The sequence below is a fragment of the Macrotis lagotis genome, chromosome 6, assembly GCF_037893015.1.
Source record: "Macrotis lagotis isolate mMagLag1 chromosome 6, bilby.v1.9.chrom.fasta, whole genome shotgun sequence".
In the NCBI taxonomy this organism is placed as follows: Eukaryota; Metazoa; Chordata; class Mammalia; order Peramelemorphia; family Peramelidae; genus Macrotis; species Macrotis lagotis.
Genome location: NC_133663.1, coordinates 27210306 through 27232908, shown reverse-complemented (window position 1 = coordinate 27232908; position 22603 = coordinate 27210306). Strand labels below are relative to the sequence as shown.

At 37.1% G+C, this 22603-nt stretch overlaps 1 protein-coding gene across 1 annotated transcript in view; it reads left to right on the top strand.

Annotated features, from left to right (window-relative positions):
* Positions 1–21370, top strand: part of ZBBX (zinc finger B-box domain containing) — a 109390-nt gene extending 88020 nt beyond the window's left edge. Inside the window, exons 15-16 of the mRNA XM_074192722.1 lie at positions 19734–19872; positions 21084–21370. Coding sequence (XP_074048823.1) covers positions 19734–19872; positions 21084–21183 — 239 coding nt within the window. The 3' untranslated portion in view covers positions 21184–21370. The remainder of the gene's footprint in view (positions 1–19733; positions 19873–21083) is intronic.
* Positions 21371–22603: the final 1233 nt, after the last annotated feature.

Here is a 22603-nt window from a genome sequence, read left to right as displayed (position 1 = left end):
CTTGAATCTCATATTTGAGGATCAAATTTTCTGTTCAACTCTGGTCCTTTCATCAGGAAAATTTGAATGTCCATCTTTTCCCCCTGAAAGAGTATGTTCAGTTTTGCTGGGTAGTTGATTGATTATCATATTCTAAGTCTCTTAATGTAGAAGCTGCTAAATTTTGTGCTATCCTGATTGTGCTTCCATGATATTTGAATTGTTTTTTTTCTGGCTGCTTGCAGTATTTTCTCCTTGACCTTGGAGCTCTTCAGTTTGGCTAATTCCTAGTAGCTTTTATTTTGGAATCTCTTTCAGGAGGTGATTGGTATACTCTTTCAGTTTCTGTTTTACCATTGCTTTTTGAATATCAGGGCAGTTTTCCTTGATAATTTCTTGAAATAAGCTCTTTTTTCTTGATCAATAATTTTTAAATTAGCTCTTCTGCAACGGTTTTCCAGGTCTTCTGAATCTATTTTTTCAATGAGATATTTCACATTTTCTTCTAGTTTTTCATCCTTTTGGTTTTATTTTATTTCTTAATTTCTCACAAAGTTACCAGCTTCCCTTTTCTCTATTCTATATTTTAAGGAATTGGTTTCTTTGGTGACCTTTGGAATTTCTTTTCCATTTGGTCAACTCTGCATTTTAAGGAAATTTTCTTCTCATTGGTTTTTTTTTTTTTTGGACCTCTTTTTCCATCTGGTCTTTACTGGTTTTTGATATTATTTTTTTGGTATCTTCTTGACTAAGTTGCTGTCTTAATTTTCATGATTTTCTCGCATCATTCTCATTTCTCTTCCTAATTTTTCCTCTATCTCTCTTGATTTTCAAAATTCTTTTTGAACCCTTTCATGACCTGAAACCAATATGGAGTTTTCTCAGAGGTTTTGTATGCAGAAACTTTGACTTTGTTATCTTCTTCTGGTCTGCTCTCCCTTGGAACTGTAAGGAACATTGTTGACCTGCTGCAGCAGCCAGCTCTGTGGTGTTTCTGATTCTTGTCATGGCACTGGGGCACCAGATCTCCACTCATATCTGAGTTGGGGCAAAGCACCAGAGTTCTGCTCAGGGATACAGAAAGACCTTTGTAATCTCCTTCTGACCATTTTACTATCCATGGACTGAGAGCTTCCAAAGCAACTGCTGCTGCTGATTCTGTGCTGCTGGGGTCTGGGCTGCGCTGGAGGGGGCTCTACTCTCCCCTGGGGGGGCAATTTTTCTTGCTAATGGTTCAAGTTGTCTTGGACTGAAATATTGTTTCATTCAGTATTTTTGTGGGTTCTACCACTTTAGAATTTTTTCAAGGCAATATTTAAAGGTATTTGAAGTGCTTTGAGGGAAAATGTGGGCAATTCCCTGCTTGGCTCTGCCATCCTGTTATTATTTTTATTTAAGATGGTATTACATACTGTCTGCTTATATACCTTCTGACACTAAGCAGGGTAGAGAGTCCTTCCATAATTCCTAAAATGTTTACATCAACTGTCTCTATGACTATTCTCTCTGTTATTTTCAAAGCTATATTGTGATCTACCATTACCCATCAAAAAATACTCCCTCAAGGGCATAGCCAGAATGGACTATGAAGTGAAAATACTGCATGAAACTATTCTGTTTTATGTGGGGAAAAAACATGATTTCTTTTCTTTTATAAATTTTAAGACTTGTGGCCTTAAAAGGGGGGAGGAAGGGTAATAGTTTGAATAGATGGATCAATAATTTTTATTTAATCTTCTGGCAGAATTAATGAAGCAATGGTTTGTCAAAATTTAGAAAGGGAAGTGAAGATTACCAAGAGGCACTATCAAGTTATTTCCTTGGTGTACCATCCATAGGTTATTTTCTTCTTTGACAGGGAATATCTGCTGTGTAGTTTTTTTCTGGACTTTCAGTATCATTGTATAAAATCACCAAATATCTTTGTGACAAGGAAGGAAAAGTGGGAACTCAAGGATTTTGAACTGTTTGAATGTTTGGACTGAAAGATAGTTATTAAAGGGCCGATGTTCACCATGCTGCCTGTATTCTCTATTTAGGGGCAAGTACAGAGATCTTTCAGCATAATTCATTCCCTTATGGTTGATACTATGTCTCTCTTAAAATAACACTTAAGTTCTTATTACTATTAACTTATATGGATTTTGCCGGAAATCAAAACCCATTTTTTTTTTCAGATGAACTGTCATGTAGCCCTATGTCTCTCTTGGTTAAAGAACATAGGTAGCATTATTTTCAGTCCAGTTTTCATGCTTTAGGGGGAACACTGGGAAGTTTGCTGAAGGACATGAAGACCATGTAATATGAAGCTCTAATCTAGGTCCCCTTTTCTTTTTTTCCTCCACTGTCTCTTTGGTCTCATCAGTTCCTTTATTCTTCCTATGCTAATGACAGCCAGATTTGTAAATTCATACCCAGCCTTTCTCCTCAGTTTCAGCTGAACATTGTATAATTCCTGTAATATTGTTTTTGAACTGGCTATCTCCAACATGTCTTAAAGTCAGCAGGTCTATGAAGTTCACCTCTTTTCTTAAACTTCCACTTTACTATTGAGACTATCACAATCCTTTCAGATTCCCAGGTTCTCAATCTCAGTGTAATCTTCCTTCTCCCTCTTGAGACCTATGCATATCAATTGTCACTTCTTGTCACTTCTACTATCATAACATCTCTTGGGTCCATCCCCTTTCTACTGACACAGTCAGCCATCCAAATTCAAAAGTTTCGTCAGGTGTCTCCTCTGTTCTGATCCATCTGATACAAAAGTGACAAAATAATTTTCCCAAATGCACATTCAGATCACTCTCCTTTTCAGTGAACTCCTTTGGTAACTTCTTCTTCTTTGTGCAAGCATAATCTCCTCTGTCTGGCATTTAAAACATTTACCGCCCGAGTAAAAACTGGCTTTTCAGCCTTATTACATATTCCTCCATATGTCCATTATGTACATCCAAACTAGCATCCTCCTATGCCTATTGTCCACCATCCCCTATCATTACCTCTGCACCCACTAAATCTTAGAATTCCTTAGATTTCTGAAAAGATTCAGCTCAAAAACTCATTTCCTAAATGAAATCTTTCTCAATCCTTTCAACTTCTCATACCTTCCCTCTACACTTAACTTCTATTTTTTTTTTTTACATATACCTATATTTGTCTCTTCTTACAAGATTATTGGCTCTTCCTGGGCAGGGACTGAACCAAATTTCCTTTTATTTCTCTTGAAAAGAGGATCATACATGTGGCATTGGAGGGCAGAATTAGGAGCAGTGGTAAGCATTTGAGGAAGTCTTATGTAGCATCCATGTAAATAGAACATTCTCAATCATTAAAACTGCCTCAAAGAGGGATAGAGGTAATGGGTTCCCCTGAACTGAGAAGTCCCTAAGCTGTTGATGTAAGTCAGTTTGTTGGTAGTATGTTGAGCATCTGGATCAGGCTGGATTGGCCTAGAGGTTTCTTGAGGTTCCCTAAAGCTTTAAGGCTGGGATGATCATGCTGTGAATTTCTTACTTTTTATGAATATCTGATCCACCATACATTTGCTGGAGTATTGAACTATGTCTTTTGAGTAGTTAAACCTAGGGCATTCTGCTTTGTCAAAGTCCATAAATACAGTCTAGTAAACCAAATTTGTACTCTTGAACATATAGGATTCCATTCTATAAGAAAATAATTAAGAACCCAGGGGAAGGAGCTTTCCCTATGAAGCTAGAATATTCTTTACTATATGTGAATTTAGAAGTAACCTGCAGAAACACTAGAAGTCATCAAAATTTCCTTATCTATTGCCACCATATACCTCCAACTTACTACCTGCTGGTTCAAGTTTGAAGTCCCCTAATATTAAATAAGTTCCCATATTAGAAGACTCTAAAAGCAAATTTTGTATAAATCAGCATCACAGAGGACAGGTGATAAAATTTATACAAAGCAATAAACTTCTAGTATGCATAGGAAATATCTACTTGCATATCAATGGGCAAACAACACAAATCAAGCTAGAGTAGGCCCTCTTTTGGTTATCCATTGATTAGGAAAGGATGATAATGTTCTATTTACATGTCCAGACAATCCTCAGTAATGGGAATAATGATCTTGTAGAAATGGGCTATGATTCCTGCATTGTTTTAAATTCTCTTTCAACAGCATTATTTATGGTAATATAGAACTGTCTTCTGCTTGGGAAATTGCTAAGATCCCCATTAAATCATTAACAGTATACATTTATATCTGTATTTGAAGGGTTATTTAATGCTGTGCTGACAGCAATCTTGTGAAATGTAGGTATTGTGAATTCAATTCAGTTTAATAAAGCTGTATTAATCACTCACCATATCCAAACATTGCACTAGGTTCTGAGGAATTCCCTGATCTCAGAGACCTTAATCTTCCATTTGTTCATTTATTACCTGGTTCCCTAAAATTCAGGAGTTTTTAAAGGAATTGTTCTTTCCTTTGACAAGGTTTTTTCTTGGCTCTTTTTAGTCTAAAGTCTAAATTCTAAATATTTCTGCTTGTAATTCACACATGAACTCATTGATAAGTGGCATTATTATACATACATGTATAGAGACAGATACACTAAAAGAAGTCTCTTTTATGGACTACCAGAGCTCATAAAAATGGGGGAAAAAAACAAAAAAAACCCCAAAAAATCAAACAAAAAAACTTACTCATTGATCTCACTCTAATCAGTGTGTTAATTTATTAGATGATGGCAGGCAGAGGTGATATCCCTCTCTGGTGTGACTGCTAGCTTTGAGATTGTGCTAGGTCAGTCTAAAAACCAACAAGAATCTATTCATTGCTCTTGATCTGAAGGCCAAGACTGTTTAGATTATCGAAAAGATTTTGTACCCTTACACATACACACACATCCACATTCCTGGGTATATATGTTCATGTGTGAATGATTGTATATATATATGTATATATATATATATATATATGTATGTATATATATATATATATATATATATATTTATATGCATGTGTGAACAGATATATATTTATACCCTGAACCCTTGAAGAGCCAAAGTTAATTAATATACCATGACCAAGTCTATTTAGTCTTTATGGGACTCAGTTTCCTGATCTGTAAAATCAAAGTTAAACTCTTTAATAAAGATTACTTCAAAGTTGATGATCCCTTGAACAAAAGTTCCACTTTCTAGTCCATATCGAATAGAACCAAACACATTTTCCCATCATAATTCCTCTGGTTTAAAGCTTACCCTCCCAAAACACAAAATATGTACCTTTCATGGAAAACAATTCTATAAGCAGCTTTTTTCATTTATTTTCTGTTAGCCTGAGGTTGTCTTCTTCTTACCTGTATAGGTCTCCTATGAAACAGTCAGACTTAGGAGGTAAGAAAAGGAAGGCTGTAGCATCAGGATATTAAATGGTGCCATCCCTGTTATTCCCTTTAGACCAAATGAATAAGATTCCTTTAACTTATTCATTTCAAGAAGGCCCTGGCTGGCAAAAAAGCTGCAGCCTATGGTAGATTCTCCTTTAGTGTGTCACACACACACACACACACACACACACACACACACACAACACACAGACACACACATACACACAAAGACATGGAACTCTACAGAAGAGTGCTCTGTAAACACACTGGACTGTTGTCTCCCCTCATTCCTCCATTTCTTCACTACCTCAACCTTCACACTGGGACATTTTGAGTTGAGGTCTATTAGCATTCATTTCAGCATAGGAGATTGGAAAAGAACAATACAAGAAGAATGACTTTTCAGTTTACTGATAGGCAGTGAAAGTCATCTTGACAGTTCCCTTCTGTCTTCATGACCTAGAGAGATTCAGATCATTGAAGGAAAACATAGTACATTGAATAATAACACTATACTTTAAAAGATTTCCCTTTTTGTTAATTATATGGAGGAATATATTTCCCCTGAAATTAATTGCATTTTCCAATTTTAGAGATTCTTTTTGAAACCAGGGAGATATTGATAGTCTGAAAACCCTATGGAATATGAAAGCCTGTAAAAGGTTCTCATGTAGTTAAATGAGCTAAATAAATGGATGAAAGTATTTTTTTCTATTATAAAACTGAGTAGAAATTTCTTAAATACTGACAAATTTAACAATTTAATTTAGGAAATATAACATTGAATCCCAGTCTTCTTCAGGGATTGAATCCCATTTCTTTGGATAAAAATTTAAATGATCATTCTAATAAGGAGCAGTGTATACAACTCTTTTTTCTATAAAAGTTTTTAAAAGAGAAAAAAACAAAAGTTCTCTGTCCTCAAGCAGATGTCCTTAAGGAAGGAAAAAAACAAGTGACTTGGTGCTTTCCTTTCCTACAATCTTGTCTTTTTTTCTGGCATATCCTTATTAGATCATGCCCAGAACTTGAAGGAGGAGACCATTTAGTTCTGGGTCTTGGGTCACTGTGGTTGCAGTTTTCTTGTGTTTGTGTATTTGTGTCTTTGTGTATGTGTATATGTGTGTATGTGTGTGTGTGTGTGTGTGTGTGTGTGTCTAACCAAACTATTAGAATTCCTCTATGCTTTCTCATTCATGCTGTTATAACCAAGTTGCCTAGCATTGTTAAGGCTCTTCTGTGGATTCTTTTTGCCATTGAAAGATGACAACTTAGTTTAACTGCAATGTTAAAAACTCAAAAAAAAGGTGTGAACTATTCTTAACTCTTTTAGAAATGTGAAAAAGTGCAACATTTAATACTAGCTAACAGTTTCAAAAATTTTTTAAATTTATAAACACTTTATAAAGCATTCAATTTAATCATACAGCAGTCCTATCAAGAAGGTAGAGAGGATAATATTATGGCCTATTTCAATATAATGAAAAGGTCAAGTGACTTACCCAAGGCTACACAGAAAAATGACAGAAGATTTTAGCCCATGTGCTTTAACTTCAAGTCATCTGTTCTGTGCACCTTAATAATTCCTTATTATTGGTTGATTGGTTGTTGGGCTTCATTCTGGAAGAGGACCAAAATAACATCTCTATGTCTAAGTTGAAGCAGTGTATCTAAACTATGAACTTGAAACACTCTACCACAAGTTAGGCAGAAATGATCCATATAATTTCCTATCAAAACCAATTAAGGTAAAAAAAAAGACAAGATTTGTATTAAGAAGGGAAGAAAATCAAAAGTAAAAGAGAGAAAGAAGAGCAGAGAGAGACATATATTTGAAGACAAAAGAGAAACAGGTAAAGAAATAGGCAAGAAGTCATGGATGGGTATGACCATCCTTCGTCAGAGTTATCTACTTGTCTCCCACATCATCTTGTCCCAACTCTATTTGTATTCAATAACTCAGTACATATTGTGTTATATAAATAAGCAAAATGTCTGCATTATGTAGATGGATTAGGGAGAATACGTAGATGTAATTCATTGTATTAAGAAAACATCTAAGAGAGAGGTTGTACAATTTTAAAAAAGACCAGTTTTTAAGATTAATTCCCAGCACTGTAATTAATGCAGAGAAAATACAGAAAATGAAGTCATTCTTATTAATAGAGAGCTCAAAACCCATTAGGAACAGCAATATTCATGTCAGTACATACATGATACCAGAAAGAAAGAAAAAAAAAGTTAATGGGGAAAAGTGGGAGCATGTGCATATGGTGAGAACAGAAAAGGTTTCCTATGGAGGGGTAAAGGAAGAGAAGCAATTTTTGAGGCAGAAAGGAAGGGTGGTAGGCTCCATGTATGAGGGACCAACAGTTAGGACAAGGGCACAGAGACAGGATTTATTGTGTGTGAAAAATAGAAGGCAAGTATGGCAGAATCATTGAGTGTGGTGGGTAGACCATGGAGCTGGATTGTGAAGACTTTAAAAGTTTAAAGAGTATTTTCTGGCTTATCCTAGAGGTAATAGGGTTAGCGTTAGACCTATTGTAATTAGAAGGTATTTTGAACTACCTTACTATAACTTTACTCAGTCTAGGGAGTACAGACATCTTTTTAAAAAATTTAAAAGAATTTTAAGGATTTTTTTTGGCTCAGAAACACTAATATATTCTCATAGATTGTTATAATCAATAAATGTCTGGTCTAAAATTCTTCCTAATATGCATCATGAACCAGAAATGCACCTACTGATACACTTTGGTTTTCACCTATGTCCAAACTTATTTTTGTCTAAGCTAAACCATCATTGACTGGAAGAAATTTGAAAATTGTGCTGACATGAAAATGTTGGTTTCTGTGAATTAATTATCTTTTCGTTAAACTAAATCAGCAGTTTCTTCTTATAGGACAAAATAAAATTGGGAGGCAGCCTGGTGTCTTGAGGGCTAGCTAAGAGTTTGGAAGTCCTAGGTTTACATCCTAAATTGCCTTATGAGTTGTGTAACCCTAGGCTAGTCATTAAAACTCTGACAACTTTAGTTCATCTGAAAAATAGGTAGGATTCCACTTTATATGGTTGTTAAGTGACTGAGATGAGATATGTAGAATGCTTGGCAAATTCTTAAAACACCCTCTAGATGTCAGCTGTTAATACTAATACATGACTTACTCTAAGAACACTCTACTCTCTCTCCTGCATTATCAGAGCCATATTTTCGAACTGGGTACCGTGTTTTGGAAAAGAGACTGGCAAATCTAGGGAATGTAGGATAGTCATTTAATGAACTTAGCTGAGAAAATTAGGGATTTTTCTTCTGAAAGAAGACAGAGGAAGGTAGACCAAATAACTGTCTTAAAGAGTTTGAGTTTAAATAAAATAAGGGTTGTTGGCTCTCATTTCTAAGAGAGAACTAAGAGCAGTGGCTAGAAAGGATAGAGAGGCATCTCCCATTTACAAAAAACAATGTGATTCTAATGAGTATAATCTTGAAGTGGACGAGGTTCTCTCACATGGACAAGCTGCTCAGGAAGGAATATTTGCAGGGGAGTTTGCTTCATAGCTGGGAGATGACACAGACCAAGGGATTCACACTCTACAAAGCACCTTCTTTTTCATATTTTCTCTGAACTCTTACAAGTTAGCTATAGACTTAAGCAATATTAAAGGTGAGCATGTCTCGGATTGGAGAGGCTACTGTTCACTTGCAGCACTCTATCCTAGGTCAAGTGGCTTCAGACATAGTTTGTTGAGCTCAAGATCCCACATTTTAGAAAGGAAATGGTAACAAGCCCTCCTCTGGCCTTTATCATCTTAGCAGCATCAAAATTGATGAGGGTCCCTTCCTCTAGAAGGCCCAGGAGTAGCCGCCAGACTTTTGGTTAAGGGAGGGAGGATAACTTTTTATTGTGAATATGCGAACATATTCCCAAGTCATTCAGGGTGGACTGAACACTATTGTGTTCTGTCATGAACATGGATTGAAAAACTGACTTTTTTGTTAGCAGAATGTAGAAGTAGCCTTTCTTTAGAGGGTGGTACTTCCTGCTGAGTTGGGGAGTCATAGAGGAGGGCAGGAGATGGGTTACAATATTGAATCCTTGAGAGAAGAACCTGGATTAGAAGCCTGTGGCTAGATGTGCCTGGAAATATACATGAAGAGTAGATGGGTCTTTTGGGTCTTCACTCTGGAGCCTTAGGGGCAGATCAGTGGCCATCTCTTAGCTCTGCTTTGACCTGGTTCATTCTGTTGGCTGCCTCTTCTAGAAGAAGCAGTAGTGGAATATATAGAGGCTACTCAATTTTTTCTGCAATCAGAACTGAAGAGAAGAATACTCTATTGAAGGTAGAGGGAAAATTGGTGGTCTGTTTCTTTCCTTTCCTCCCTTTGGTTTTTTCACTTTAGGAGTTGGGAAACCTGTGACCTTGTGTCCACCCAGGCTCCACTGAGTGATACATGTTTAATTAATCACTGTCCCCTTTTTGGGAATGAGTGAGTTTCTCATACTTTTTAAATTATTATTTAACATCATATATTCATTATGTTAGTAGAATTTTTGAGAGTTATGATCTCAAAATTTTCCCTAATGGTACATATGGCTAAGAGATATAAACATGTATTAAATTTTTATTTTATAATTTTATTATTGGACTAATAATTTTTTGTAGTGCATGTGTTTGAAGGTCCACATAAACTCTTTCTTCTCTCTCTGTCTCTGTCTCTCTCTCTCTCTCTCTCTGTCTTTCTGCCCCTTTATATCACCACTGAAATTGTATGGATATCTTTGATTTGTAGGGTTCCTTTTTCCAGGAACTCTCAAGTCTACTACCTGATCTCTCCCAAGAGTGGAAGAGGGATTAGGGCATGCCTCTGCTAAAGTCTCTACCTCTTGATGCAAAATTAGGAACAATCAATGAATCAGAGTGCCTCTAAAAAGGTACCAGTTGAAAGATCTGGGAATATTTAGCTCTTAAAAGATTTAAGAGGATTATGATAATTTTTTTCATCAATTTGAATGATTTCCACATGGAAGAGAAGGAGTATACTTCCTTTCTCATCTTTGGTCCAAATTAGGAAGAGTTTGGTTCAATGGGTAGAAGGTACAAAGTTACAAATAGAGATTTCAAGACAGTAAAAAAAAAAAATTCCTAAAAACTAGGGGCTAGATGCAGTGAGAGTAGTATTGGTGGTAGTAGTGGTGGTAGTAGTACTAGGGTAGCTAAGCACAGAGTGCATAAAACACTGTCCTTGGAGTCAGGAAGACTTGAATGCAAATCAACCCCCAAAACTTATGACAGTGACTACAAGTCATGTAGCCCTTCATTGCCTCCCATCCAGGGCCACCTCTCGCCTTCCTGACTCATCTCTGGCCACTAGACCCAGAGACATCTCTCACTAAAATCTAAGTCATGTGCTTGTCTTAGCATTGCCTCCCAATGTCATAGTCTTCTTCAGGACAATATCATCATCAGCATCAAGTGTAGCAATAATTTCCCCTCTCACTAGAGATGTTTAGGTTTGATATGTTAAAGGTCATCTTCAGGAATGAGGGCAAACAGACATATCATCATCATCATCATCAATGTCAGTAGTAGTAGTAGTAGTAGTAGTAGTAGTAGTAGTAGTAGTAGTAGTAGTAGTAGTAGTTTCCCCTCTCACTAGAGGTGATTAAGTTTAATTTGTTGTCGATCAGTGGTGCTAAACTCGAATAGAAATAGGAGTCACTAAAGGCTGCATATTGCCATAGAAAACAACATGCTAACATTATGTTCTGTTAGAGTTTGATTCATTTTGGTGAATATTTTCCAATTACATTTTAATCTGATCCTTGTTCCCTGGGTCCAGATCATGTTTTTGATGTCTTTACTGTGGAAGGAATTCTTGCAAATTAGTGTGGGAATAAGTTACATCTCATGTCCTTTCCAGGCCTGCCGCAGTTATCATCTCCATTTTGTACATAAGGATACTTCAGGGAGATTACCTGACTTGCCCGTGGCCTCACAAATAGGCATTTTCAGATCTGGTCTCATTCCTCATTGTAGGCTTCACACCTTTTCAAAATCCTCAGAAGAACAAAGCAACTAAAGAATGGACATTGCCCAAAGGATGACATGCATCTAAATTAGGAACCTGTTGAGTCAGTAACATGCATCTGTCTCAAACACTGCTGCATATAGAAAATAAGTTTGCTGACTTAGCTTTCAATAGGAATGTATATCAGATCAATAAATTTGGGGAAACATGCAGCTGTTTTAGTATGTGTATGCTACTCCCTGCTCCAAAAGCCTATCTTTTAATACCAATATTTTTCCATTTGGGGTCTAAAAATTGCCAACTGACCTTTCCCTAGGCAAGTTTACACAAAATTTTCTCAGCTTGGTTTGATCTCAGATAAGATAAAAAATAATGTAGAACAACCAGTTTATGATTCTTAACTATGCACACCTCACAACTTAAAAGAACTAGAACTGTGATTTCCCATGTGGGAGGGTTTTTCTTTCAGAGAGATTCTAAACAATGAAGGGGCAATGAAAGAGAGGTGGTGAAGGATGATGCCATGTAGCCAGGATGGCTACAACCTCTTCTACCTGGAGCCAGTCTTACCCTTTGGGTGTTGGTGGCAGACATCATGCCCTGTAGGGGCTTGGAAGCATCTTTTCTTATATGTTGGACTAATAATTATTTAACACTGAAAGCATAATCTATACTTAACTTAGTGACTTAACTCTCACTTTTGTGCTAACATGTAACATTCCTTTTCACAATATGGTTCACAGCAAACAACACTGGTGTTAATTAAGATTCACAAAAATATGGCTAAGATATGTAATTTTACCAAAAATAAAGAGAGAGAGAGAGAGAGAGAGAGAGAGAGAGAGAGAGAGAGAGAGAGAGAGAGAGAGAGAGAGAGAGAGAGAATACATGGAATACATGAGAGGATTGGGCCTTTTTCCTTTAAAGTTAGCATTGAACTCATTTATTTTGGCCAAAAATGGCTTACTGTCTCTGAGGCTGTGTTTTTATCAATGCTAGTAGATAGTTCCAAAAACATTCATTTTTTTTATTTTGTGACCTTTCTTACTTATATAATCAATAGCTTAAGGTCTGGCAACATTTAAACAGAAAAACAGGGGATGGGCCTGTGTTTTGATACCTGAGAAATCTGAATGTTCTTCCTTGATTGTCATAATAGCATAGGTTTCTAATTAAAGTAAAAGACTTTTTAGTAATTCAGAACAAAATGTTACCATACTGTGACAATATCTTAAACTCTTGAAGACATCTGGTATAGATATTCAATGAGGCTAAAGTCTTAAGTCTGAAAACTGTTGTCTTTTGTAAAGTAGGTGTGCATTTTCTTTTTTTTTCCAGGTTTTTTTTTTTTTTTTGCAAGGCAAATGGGGTGAAATGGCTTGCTCAAGGCCACACAGCTAAGTAATTATTATGTGTCTGAGACCAGATTTGAACCCAGGTACTCCTGACTCCAGGGCCGGTGCTTTATCCACTATGCCACCTAGCCGCCCCTGTAGGTGTGCATTTTCCTTTGGTTCTTTTATTCTGGATGTAGACATGCTTTTTCAGTGGCAGGATTCCACAGTTTCCTGTTACATTACTTGATGTGAACTGTATTTTAAAATCTTATCAGAAGCTCAAATTAATTTCTCCCTACACATTTCCCTGTTTCAGTGTATTAACTTGACTATTTCTCCTTACAGAGGCAACTATATAACTAGTGGCTAGAGTGCTAGGTCTAGAGTCAGGAAGGTCTGAGTTCAAATGCAGCCTCAGACACTTAATAATTACCTAACTGTGTGACCTTGGGCAAGTCACTTAACCCCATTGCCTTGCAAAAACCAAAAAATAAACAATTAAATATCTCTTTGTTACTTTAGGGTAAGCTCCAACTTACAAATCCTTACTTTACCAAAATGAAGAAGAAGTTGGATTTACTTCCTTGTAATAATCACTTGATCATAACAAAATATTTAACGGTTACCATCTTCTGTTTTAGGAATTGTTTGTAGCACAACTAAAAGTACTCCACAGTTCTACTTTGAAAATAAAATACCCAATCCTGAAGAATATTAAAAAATGTGTCTATTACATGGGTGTAAGTAAAGAACTATCTGTATTCTGTAATTCTCCCCTCTCAGATAGTTAAGTGACAGAAGGGAATATATAGAAATGAATTACAGATATACTAGGGACTTTTCTTTATCAATTTTAAACTTTACATGATAAAATAATCAGAAAATCCAATCTCTTTATGGAAAGCAGTCAAACTTTGATAACATTTGTAAACTTAACCTCAAATATTTAATTTGCTTGAGAGCTATCCTCCTTGAACAGCATATTTTTCTTGGCAAAACTATTTTAGAAGAAAGGAGAAAAGTGAAGCCTATTTTTTTACAACATTCTTCTGGTTTTCTCCCCTTTTCACACCAAATTACCACATTCAGAATGAAAATGAGAGAATAAAAGCTGCTCAAACTTGTGTACCTGGGAATGGCTCAGGCCCAGAATACCTCCCTGCCCCAGGTGGGACAGTCTGAGGCACCAGGTTGATGGAATGTCCTGATAAGATCAAGGAAAGCCTGTGTGGGCTGAGGAAAGAGCCCCAAGACTCTGCAAATATGACAATCATCATTACCTAAGCTTAATAACTAGATATTTAGGAAACTTGGAATATCTTTACTGAAAAACCTTGACTTTTTCCAAAAGAGATTTAGACTTAAATTTAGTGGCATTTACAAGCATGACCCAGCAGCAGGCATGTATGCCAGGCGTAAGAGGAGAGGGGATCACTGGTCACCTAGGGTAGGTTTATCACATCCACTGCTAATTTCCTGTGAAGAACCCACCACTTGGATCACCCCCCCCAACTGCAATTGGGTGTAAAAAGAAAATAGAGATTTATTATATTTTTTAAGGCAATGGATTAAGTGAATTACCCAAGGTGACACAGCTAGGCAATTACTAAGTGTCTGAGGCTGGATTTGAACTCAGGTTGTCCCAACTCCAGGGCTGGTACTGTATCTATTGTATCACCTACTGTCCCCAAAATATAAATTTATTAAAAAGTCGTTGCAACATGAAAGAGAGAGATAGTTGAGTTGCTGAAATGCCACATGGTTTGGGGTACAGGCCAGCTGCTGATTAACTTGTGCATTAGAAATCAGAGAGATAAGGACTCTATGACAGCAAGAAATGCCTCCCTCAGGATTCATGAGAGGGCTGGAGTTTTGGGAGTGGTCTGGGGGTCTTGTATTGCAGAGTTTGCTTTATTGGGAATGCTGCAGGGAGCCTTGTATTGGAGAGATTGTCATGGGGGTTTATAGGATGGTCCCCTACTTAGTTTAAAGTGATATTCTATCATGTGTGTGTTAGCGGGTATCTAGCTTGACCCACTGGTGAGGGCATGGCCAGGGTCAAAGTCAAGGTCAAGTGCAGAGAAAGATTCCAATATTTATTTCTTGCTACAATATTCCTCTATGCCCATAATTCCCTGCCTCATTCACAGTAAACAAATCAAGCTGTATATTTTCTTAAGTGTGCACATCCTTTCACATCTTGACATCCTTTTTTCTCCTCTTAATTACACTATCATAACAATCAGATCTCTGGAGAGTAAACCATAGAACCACTGGGGATCCTCTCCTTATAGAACTTTAAATTAAGACACATGGGAAAAGTAAGGAGAAGCTATTAACTCACACCCCCATTTCTAAGGGAGTTCACCCAATATATAGTTAAGAAAGCTCAGCTGAGCTGAGAAGAAAGAAAAGAGAAAGCCAGAAATACCTAAGGAGGGAGTTGGGAATGGGGGCTGGGAACAGACCACTCTTGGGTGAGAAAACCACCACCACCCAAACCCAAAATGCACACACATCAACCAGAGGCATCAACAATCACAGACACAAAACAATCCCCAATCTCAAGGAACTCACAGTATAATAGGGGAGACACAGCGGCATGCCAGCAATTGTGCAGGCAAACTATAGATGGGATAAGCTGGGGATAAGGAGAGAGAAGGGCACTGTTCCTGAGGGACCAAAAAGGGCTTCTCAGGCAAGGCAGTTGACTCTTAAGGGAGATGAAAAGAAGCAGCTGTAGACACAGGAGGGAGAGATCGGGAGGAGAGGCAGCGGAAGATTTATGAAGGGTCTTATGTGCAAAGAGCAGTGGGGCTGCCAGTGTGTCTGCATTGCGGGTCATGGAGGAAGCAGAATTTAAGACTGGAAAGGAAAATGGCAGCTAGGAGGATGCACTTTAAAGGCCCAAGAGAAGATTTTCTATTTTATCTTGGGGCTCATGAGACGTGGTGACAATGGAACTTGCTGATGGAAGGGTGGAAGGTGGTGTGGTCAGGCTTGTTCTAGAGGAAGGTCCAGTTGTCAGCAGATGGGTAGCTGTGGGGACAGACTTGAGGTAGGGGAACCCAACTGCAGTTTAGGTGTGAGCGATGGCCTTGGTGTCAGAGGGCCGAAGCAGATATAGACCAGAGATGCTGCTGATGTGGGGAAATGGGTCCCTCTAGAGGTTTCAGAGGTTCAAGTGAACGTGAAAGAATTTACTTAAAAGATTGACTCTGACCCAGAAGAATCTGGGACCAAAACACAGTTTATTTGGATACTGCAGAAGTTAAAGAAAAGTTGGGGCAGTTGGAAGTCACCCATGTCCTTGATGATTTAGCAGCAGCAGAATAAGCAGAGTAAGGAGAGACAAGATGAGAGGTTATCTGGGGAATTATGCTCCCCCTAAGCTTGGGAAGGTCTCCCAAGGAGAAAGGAGTCATCAGAATATCATAAGTAAGGAAGAGTTTATTTGGGGAAAGACACTTCCCAAAGGAAGACAAACCATTAGAGTGTAAGCCATAAGGAAGGGTAGAGGGGCAGGAGAGTTATTTGGGGGATGACACTCACCAATGCAGGCTAACTTCCCAAAGGAAGACAACTCAGGTAGGAGGAAGGTTTTAAAAGGGCAGCAAGATAAGGTAATTAGGGATATGGAGATGAGGCACTGTACAAAGACTTAATTCTTTCAGGCTAAGGCAGGGATCATTCTTTACTAGTTGGGGCTTTTCTTGTGCCTGGGGGCAGGGATTTACTGGAAGTACTTGCCAGGGACTTTATTAAAAGTCCCTCCAACTCCTCTCCTTAGCAAGGACAATGGAATGGGGGGAGGGAGAAATCCCTGTTAATATAAGCTATAAAACATATTTCTCTTAGCATTTCCTCTACTTGACTCTGAAAACAGAATCCACAGGATTGATTAGGGTTTCCTTGAATATGGGGGGGGGCTGAAAACAAATCTGAGCCTTAGTGACTTGGGAGGATAATATCATCAGCAATACTAAGGGAGTTACAAAGAAATGAAGGTTTTGAGGGAAAGATAATGAATTCTGTTTTAGACATGTTGAATTTAAGATGTCTGTAGGTCATCCAGTTTGAGGTGTCCCAACAGGCAGCTGGTGATTCCATACTGGAATTCACAATAGAAATTAAGAAGGGATAAATAGATCTGAGAATATTATCTGCATAGAAATGATCATTAAGATTTATGAGATCATTGAATATTACAGGAGAGAATTGAAAGGTAAAGAGAGCCCAGAAAAGAGCCCTTGGGGTAGGGAACTTCCAAGTAACTGGCATTACCTATGTAAAGGTCTAGTTTCCTGTGAAGAACTCACCAGTCGTGTCACACACCCCCAAAAGCAGGTGTAAAAAGAAAATAGAAATTTATTATTTTTTAAAAATTTTATTTAAGGCAATGGGGTTAAGTGATTTGCCCAAGGTCACACAGTTAGGAAATTAAGTGTCTGAAGCTGGATTTGACTCCAGAACCAGTGCTCTATCCATTTAAGATACTAAGAGTGAGTGGGTTTCAGAAGACATGGTAATTTTAGAGAGAACAGTTTCTATTGAATGTCGGGGGGCAGTTTACTGGAGAAGTCTATGTGGAATAGGATGACTTGTGGAAGAGTTTGCCTCAGTCAGGAGAAGGACCACCTCTTCATGTGTGACTGGGCTTGGAAAGAGTTCCTTGTCAGAAGGCTTTTGAAGGATGCAAGAAGAGTGGAAGAATTCTGTATGAAACATGAGTGGTGAGAAGGGTGCCTTTGGGAGGGACGGAAATGTTTGTATTGTGACTCCACTAGCTAGGTACAAAAAGGTTGCCAACCCCAGAGAGGGCCCAGTGGAGATTAGATAGCCTTGGTTTGTTAGGGACCTAGTCAGCATGGTGGTGGTATTTTCTCCAACTTCATTTTGCAACATGTGAATAGGCAGATGTTTCAGAGGCCAAGCCTCCTCTAGAACCTTCTGGTGGTAATAAGCACAGGCTGGTCAGAATTCTAAGCTTCTGTTGTCCTAGAACCAATGCTAAGGACTTGAGTCACCCAGATAAAGAATGAAGCAGAGTAATGAGAATAAAGCCTTTTAGTGATCTGAGGAAAAGGGAAATTTCAAACCTCAAAGAAATATGGAGGTTTTAGGCACTGATGTACTTGAGCCCCATAATGGTAATTAAAAAGGATTAACTCTTTCCCTTTGAAAATGACATTAAAAAGAAGGAGTTTTGGGGCAGCTACATGCCACGCTAAGAGGCAAACTCTTCCACAAGTCATCCTATTCCACATAGACTCTCCAGTAAACTGCCCCCCCGACATTCAATAGAAACTGTTCTCTCTAAAATTACCAGTATGCCAGCCCTGGAGTCAGGAAGACCCAAGTTCAAATGTGACCTAAGACACTTAATAATTGCCTAGCTGTGTGACCTTGGCAAGTCACTTAACCCCATTGACTAGAATAAATAAAATTAAAAAAAATAAGGAAATGTGCTTAGGATTCACCAACAAAGCTGCCATGGAAGGAAGATACTTTGCTTAAACTCTAGGATTAATTCAATAAAATATTTTATATCATTCATGATTACAAACTATCAAGTAAAGAAACCTTGAGAGAAAGGTCTTTCTTGGGTTCAAATGGACCTCCGGACAAGAGCCATTTCCCATGGTTGGCTACTCTACATGGGAACATATCCTCATACTGGGTTCATACCTTGACCTTGGCCTTGGGGTCAATTCATTATTTCCTGGAGGAGAAGACAGCCTTCTAGCTTGTTAGACTCTCATTATCCTTGGTGTTTCAAGGCAGGAATGCTTGTCTTTCTGTCTTTTGACTTTGGACCATGACTAAGATTGAAGAATGGCATCACTCAAGTTAATAAACAGATCCTATGGGGCCTCCTTGCCACCACTGCAGACATAATGGACGTGTGTGGAAAGACACTAAAACAGTCCATGTAGTGAGAGCAAGAGATTCCAGATAGACAGATTCTACATCATATATTAAAAGGGATCCAGAGGAAGGCTACCATATTGTTAGCTGAGGATTCCAATAATGGAAAGAACAGATGAGAATCCCATATGATAAGAAGGTAAGGATGAGCTGCTTTCTGCAAACATGGAAAATCCACATTGATAAAACCATAGATTTGTCTAACCTCCATGTGGAAGTCCAACAGACTAATTCCTACTCATGATTATCACTATTGACCATTTAGCAGCAAAGGGGAGATTATACTGAACTCTCAAGGATAGTCAAAATTTGATAAGATCATATAGGTAAAGTGCTTTGCAAACCTTAAAGTGTGCCATGAATGTCAATTGGCATTATGATGATTATTAATGATAAATATTATAATTTGTTCTTTCAAAATAACCTCTTCTGGCAGGTGGAACTTTTTGATATCACTACATAGCTTCATTGATTCCTTCATTGATTTTGATGCTATAATATATCTCAACAGAATCTGGAAGCAAAGGACAATGGAGATTCTGTGCCTTAAAACTCAGAAATTTAATTGCCTCTCAAATCTCAAGGGAAATATTTGAACTATAAAGCAAGGCAAGTTAACTAGAAAGGGCGACTTTTCGAAGGAAGCACTTTAATTTAAAATCACTGATATTAGGGCTTCCACCTACTTCAGAGGTCATCTCCTTTCAGTATTGGAGTATCAGCATAGTTTCTATAATTTCCAATTATGAAGATAGTAAGAGCTGAATGTGGGGTCATTATAGAAAGATATAACAACATCCTGGTTTCACTGAAAAGCTTTATTATTTACTATTGTTGAATTTTTGATCATTAGGCTGGTCTTTCCCAAATATAATTATAAAATTAGTTATAAGCTGATTTTTTTTGATCACTCATCATTTTAAGAGTGTGAGTCACTGACCTCCCCTTTGGTCCTGAGAAAGGAGAATTAGTTGTGTACACGAACTGGTACATCACATTTTTTTTACCATTTTAGGTAAATTGTCAACAGGGCCTGCTATGCCTTTTTTCATGAGGTAGAACAGTGACAGTGTGTCAAATAAAATATTTCAGATGCTCCAGAAAGACTTTATAACTTAAACTCGGAAAAATTATCAGAGATCAACAGACATTCCAAGAAGACAAATGAGATTATGACAGATGTCCTAAAGATACCAGGACTTCAGAAATTCAAGAGGCTTGAAGTTTCAAGGTAAGTAGCAAATGGTGCATGGTGAAATTTTTAACATGTCAAATTACTTTCCTGAGCTACATAATGAAATATATGGCCTACAAGTGTTCTTTTTCTGACTATTATTTGCAAAATACTTTAGGTCACTGGTTAATTACATGAGAGCAGATTTATGAAAAAGGCTAACGTTTCTTGAAGTTGTGCCATGTCATATTTTCTAAAATAATATTACACTTTTTTAACTTGGAAGAAGTAAATGGTTCTGTGTCATAATGTGCTAGAACAAGGGGACAATGTTGGGGGGGGTATTCTATCCTGTAGGATGTATTGAAAGTAGCATACATGTTAATAAGGTTAACCATTTGAATAAATCACCCGACCACATTCTGAGCTTTACAGTCTATTTTTCTCTATGGTCTGTGGAATTATATCATAATCTATGTTAATAAATTGTGATTATTCCCAACTGCAATGAACTTCCTTATTTGAAAATTAAATCAGAGATTCATATTTTAACTTGTTCAGTCATTTCAGTCAAGTGTGACAAATTTGGGGTTTTCTTGGCAATGATACTGGAGTTATTTCCCATTTCCTTTTCCAGTTCATTTTACAGAAGAGGAAACTAAGGCAATTAAGAGTTCAGTTAGTTGCCCAGGGACACGCAGCTAGTAGATGTCCAAAGCCAGAATTGAAACCAGGAAGATGAATCCTCCTGACCATATTTTAATGGTTACAATTCATCAAATAAAATGACTGTACGAGTTGAGTAGGATGGGCACCAGTTCATAGAAATTCTGTATTTTTTAGAATCCTAATGAATAACTTTTTTTTTACCCATGCTAGCTTACTATGAAATAGTTTGATATGTGTACCATGAAAGTCAGTGTGGCATAGTGGATGGAGAATAGTTCTTAGAAACCAGGGAAACCCGATGTAAAGCCTTTACTAAAACAGATCCTAACTGTGTAAGCAGAGGCAAGTCAATGAAACCAGGCATTTCTCTTAAGTCTATACATTCCAGATATGTTGAGGATCTGTATGGATGGAAGTAGTTTCCTTGGGGAAACAAGAAGCTGTCAACTATAATCCTTCTGGGATCAGTTAGTGAACAGTGGAAACTCTAGGTGATCCAAAGCCAGCTTCATGCCTTCATTATGTGTGTTAGTAAGGTTCCTTCACACCCAGATTTTCTCTTCTGCGTGTTGATTTTTGATGTGTTTTGAATTCCCTAGCTTGGATGCTGAAATTCATTGTCTGCTGTCATCACCAGAAAGCATTGATGATGAAGAACAGAACTCTCTGGAAAAGTTACAAGTCATTGCCCTCCACTGACCAAGAGGAAGTGACTGATCAGAATGTGCTTATTTTTACTTGTGTCTTCACAGATTAAAGCAAATATGAGACAAGATTTAATAAATTGAAACTATACACTAGTCTAAGCAAGTGAAAAAATATATTATTGAAATCTAATTTCAAAGCCTGATACTAATAAAATTTACTGATGTTGTTATAAGTTTAAGACATTTCTTTTGTATGATGAAATGGCAGTAGTGGCAATAATAATAGCAACTTGATACAGCGCTCTAGGAATTTACAAAGAAATGCTTCCAAATGTGCCTTCTTTCTCTGATGTCATTAGCAAGATCCAGGCTAGGAAGAAACCACAAGGAAACCACAATATATCAAAACAAAGTAGAACATTTCAATAAATTATTCATTGTTGAAACACATAAGCATTAAGTGTCACTTCAAAAGAGACTAATTTGGTTCAAAACCAGAACTTTTCTATCTTCTAATTAAGTGAATTCTTTGCTTATAAAGAGAAATTAATGTATAGAAGTGTTTTGGGACTTATATATTTCTAGCAATTAAAAAAATGACCCAACTTTATTTTTAGGATATCTCATAATTTCAGAGACATCTTGTGGTTGAATGACTTGGGGTATGAGACTTCTAGTATAAACTGAAGAGATTGAGGTCATGGACTATGAAGTGAATTTTCTCAGATCATACAATAGCATTAGAATTGAAATTAGAATCCAAGTCATCTGGGTCCAAATGCAGTGCTTAATCTATAGTAATATAGTCACTGTTAGGAGAACAAAGAAGATCCAAAATATAGCTTTTAAGTTCACATAATACTTTAAACTTTATCCTGATTTTTTTTAAAGAAAAAATCAAATCTGCAAATTTTATGATAATGAGGTTAGTTTCAATTACTAAAAAATTGTTTGAAGTTTTCTTAAAGGATTGATTAACAATTAGAAAAGGAACAAGTGATCATGCATCTTAAGTATGGTTCCATCAAGATCAGGTTATGCCAGACTTACTTGCATCCTTTTTCTTTCGTTTTTTCCTTTTCAATAAAAGTTGCTAAATTGATGTTAGGAGAATGCTGAAGATAAATCTTACTTAAATTTTACCATTTCTTTTTATATTTTGGTGGGAAACATATTACACTATCGAATAAATGATAGTTCAGTTCAAAATATTTAAAGCTTTTGAATGACTGTACCTACAGAGTGGTCATTAATGTTTGATGTCAGCTTGTAAGATCTCCTTACGTCCTACAGCTCTGTGCTTTGGTCAGTGCTATTTAACATTTTTTTGTCAATCTTGAGATGGGCACATAAACTCTTGTCATATTTCATATATCTATCCATATGAACAGATATACATGCATAAACATGTATAGACATATGTCTATAGTATAATTTACTTTCACATTTTTCTTATGGTACACCAAATGTTC